A 2,500-nucleotide genomic window follows, 5' to 3' on the forward strand; every position below is an offset into this window, starting at 1 on the left:
TGCTGGCGGGTCGGTTGGTTTGGTGGAAGGAGGGCCAGTTTTTAACTGGCTGCATGATTTGGTTAGTTGGTCACATGACTGGCTGGTTTGTTTGTGTGTTGGTTGTTTTTTCAGGAATGACTGGTTCAGATCTGATCTGGTCAGTCGGTTGGTCGTTTGGAATGAGTCATGGAGATGTGGGCGGGGTCACAAGCTGGATAAGCAGATGAGATCAACCATAATCTGTGACCCAGCCGTATACCTGCGTAGCCGTGTTCCTACCTCATCCTCAGCCTGTCCCAGTTCTTTCTTAAGCTCCTCGACCCTCAGTCGTAACTTTTTGACTTCGGCCTCGTGGCTCTCGACCCTCCGGTTGGCGTGGGCGAGCTCTGCCGTCTTCTCCTGGAACTGCTTCTTTAGCTTAGCGTGAATGTGACGAAGGTCGGCCAGCTCCTGAGGACAGAGAAAGAGTTCAGACGCTGGCGTTTCCACCTCAGATTCTCACAGCTGATTAACCACGATCAGGAACGCCTTCACTCACTGATCACCCAGGAAATGGCTGACATGCGTTTTTGTTAATGGAAAAGCGACATTAGAGCAACGGTTGGATTTTTTTCTTGTTTTGTGGTTGTTGGCATATTTCATGACATCCGGTCAGATGACCTCTGGCTAAATGCTAACGTTAAATGCTTCAACGTTTAAAAATAATCTGTGAGTTCTGAGTGTTTGAATAACAGACGCACCTTTACATGAACACGTCAGGAGCCTTGTGCTCTTGCGTGAGGATTATATGAAACTGACAGATGAAGCACTTTGAAGCGTGCACTTCCTTATCGTGTGCTGCACGCCGCAGACTTCAGCTTTCTAAAGCAGCTGCAGGCAGAAGCGACCGCAGCCTCTCTGAGGAGCATCGGAACGTGAAACCGTGTCTTCACGAGGGTGTAATTACAGGTAGTTGTGGTCACAGTCGGGTTTAGCACAACAAAAGCTCCATTTGACTGGTTTGCACTTGGAGCTAATGGCAGGATTAATAATGCACCACTGTGTGCCCCCCCCCCCCCGCAGCCTAATGGCTCCCCAGACAGCAGGAAGCTTTTCTGAACTTGCGATGGACAGAAACGAGACGCATACAGTGATAATAAAAGCCGGGGAGTGGGAACATCCTTATTTATCTACATCTGTACTTCTGATCCATCTCTCAGCGTTATCAGGTATTACATTTTTCTCTTATTACTAACTTCGATCTCCTTTATGTCCTCAGTGAGACGGCGCACGGACAGCAGTTTGATTGGAGGAGGAATTCAGGTCCAATCTGTTGTTCAAATAACGACAAATTCCTTCAGACTCTGCACACACACCTGCTCCCCTCCCCCCTCAGTCAGTATTTAAATGATGAATGGTGCACAAATACAAGTGCAAGCTCAGAGCCAGATCAAACAAAGAGAACGGATGATTAAAAGAGGGGGTGGGGTCTGGAGAGGAGGGAATGAGGAAGATGAAGAGTGGAGGGTGGTGACTGGAGAGGTGGTGTTTCACAGGTGAAGCATTAGAACAAAGACCAGTGCAGCCTGTCTGCGAGACAGTGGGACGAGGCAGAAGTCCAGGAGGTCAGAAACATGTCTGACATGACTGCTCTGCTTTGGCGAGCTCCTTACTGGTAACGTCTTTAAAAAGGGGAAACACAGTGCTTGCTTAGATGACACACTGCATATTTTCTTGGATTATTTTACCAGCAAAAACATTTCTGGAAGTGTTTAAACCCACAAATGATCTTTTCCATCCTCTCAAAGTCAGAAGGTTGGACGTCTGGAGTAAAGAGTTTGACGCTTCACATCTGCTTGTTTGGTCCTCCAACATAAATACGTCAGTAGATCTGTGAACACGTCCCAGTCAGGGACAGTAATCCTGGGAAACACCGGAGCTCAGCCACGCTCGAGCCGTGACGATGCTTCATGTATTAGTCTAAAAAACAGTAGCGCCTGTTTATGGATTATCATAAACTTTTCTGTGATAAACACCTGTGGGATAATCCCAGTGGATCTGTACCACAGGAACCACGGCAATGCTAACTGACCCTCCCAGAGCAGCTTTGCATGATTCACAGTCCAAAATAATCCTTCTGTACCTGATCCTCTGCGCAGCCCCTCAGTTCATCCTCCATCTGAAACCAGCTGTTTTAGCTCCTCCCGTTTTAAGACAACTTTCTTTTGATTGGTTGCCCCTCATAAACATGTTTGAGCAGTTGGTGGGTGGGGTTTCTACCCCCTCTCGGCGCCATCATCTGGATCCAAGGGTAGAAAAAACTGATAAACTGTGTATTTAGATTAATCTGAGTTTCTGGCTCGCAGAGATTACTGCACATACAGCGAGCTCATTATTAGAAAGGTTGGACATGTTATCATCCAACACAGGAACAGGTCCGCTCGATCAGCTACAGATCAGTCTACAGCTGTCACTGTAACATTTAATGTCATGTAACCCCAGCTGTGCAGGGGTCACGCGGGCCTATAACCAGCTACCA

General features: G+C 47.6%; 1 protein-coding gene across 4 annotated transcripts in view; it reads right to left on the reverse strand.

The window, feature by feature from the left end:
• ccdc102a (coiled-coil domain containing 102A) overlaps positions 1 to 2,500 on the reverse strand; it is a 52,083-nt gene that overhangs the window by 6,039 nt on the left and 43,544 nt on the right. For all 4 annotated transcript variants that reach the window (XM_086286637.1, XM_086286791.1, XM_086286715.1 and 1 more), the window contains exon 8: positions 262 to 432. In XM_086286637.1, the coding sequence (XP_086142763.1) occupies positions 262 to 432 (171 nt within the window). The remainder of the gene's footprint in view (positions 1 to 261; positions 433 to 2,500) is intronic.

This window comes from Aulonocara sp. 'chitande type north' Nkhata Bay, linkage group LG1, assembly GCF_057382095.1.
Source record: "Aulonocara sp. 'chitande type north' Nkhata Bay isolate Kocher_YH1m ecotype deep benthic linkage group LG1, A_spYH_male_GT1.1, whole genome shotgun sequence".
Classification (NCBI taxonomy): domain Eukaryota; kingdom Metazoa; phylum Chordata; class Actinopteri; order Cichliformes; family Cichlidae; genus Aulonocara; species Aulonocara sp. 'chitande type north' Nkhata Bay.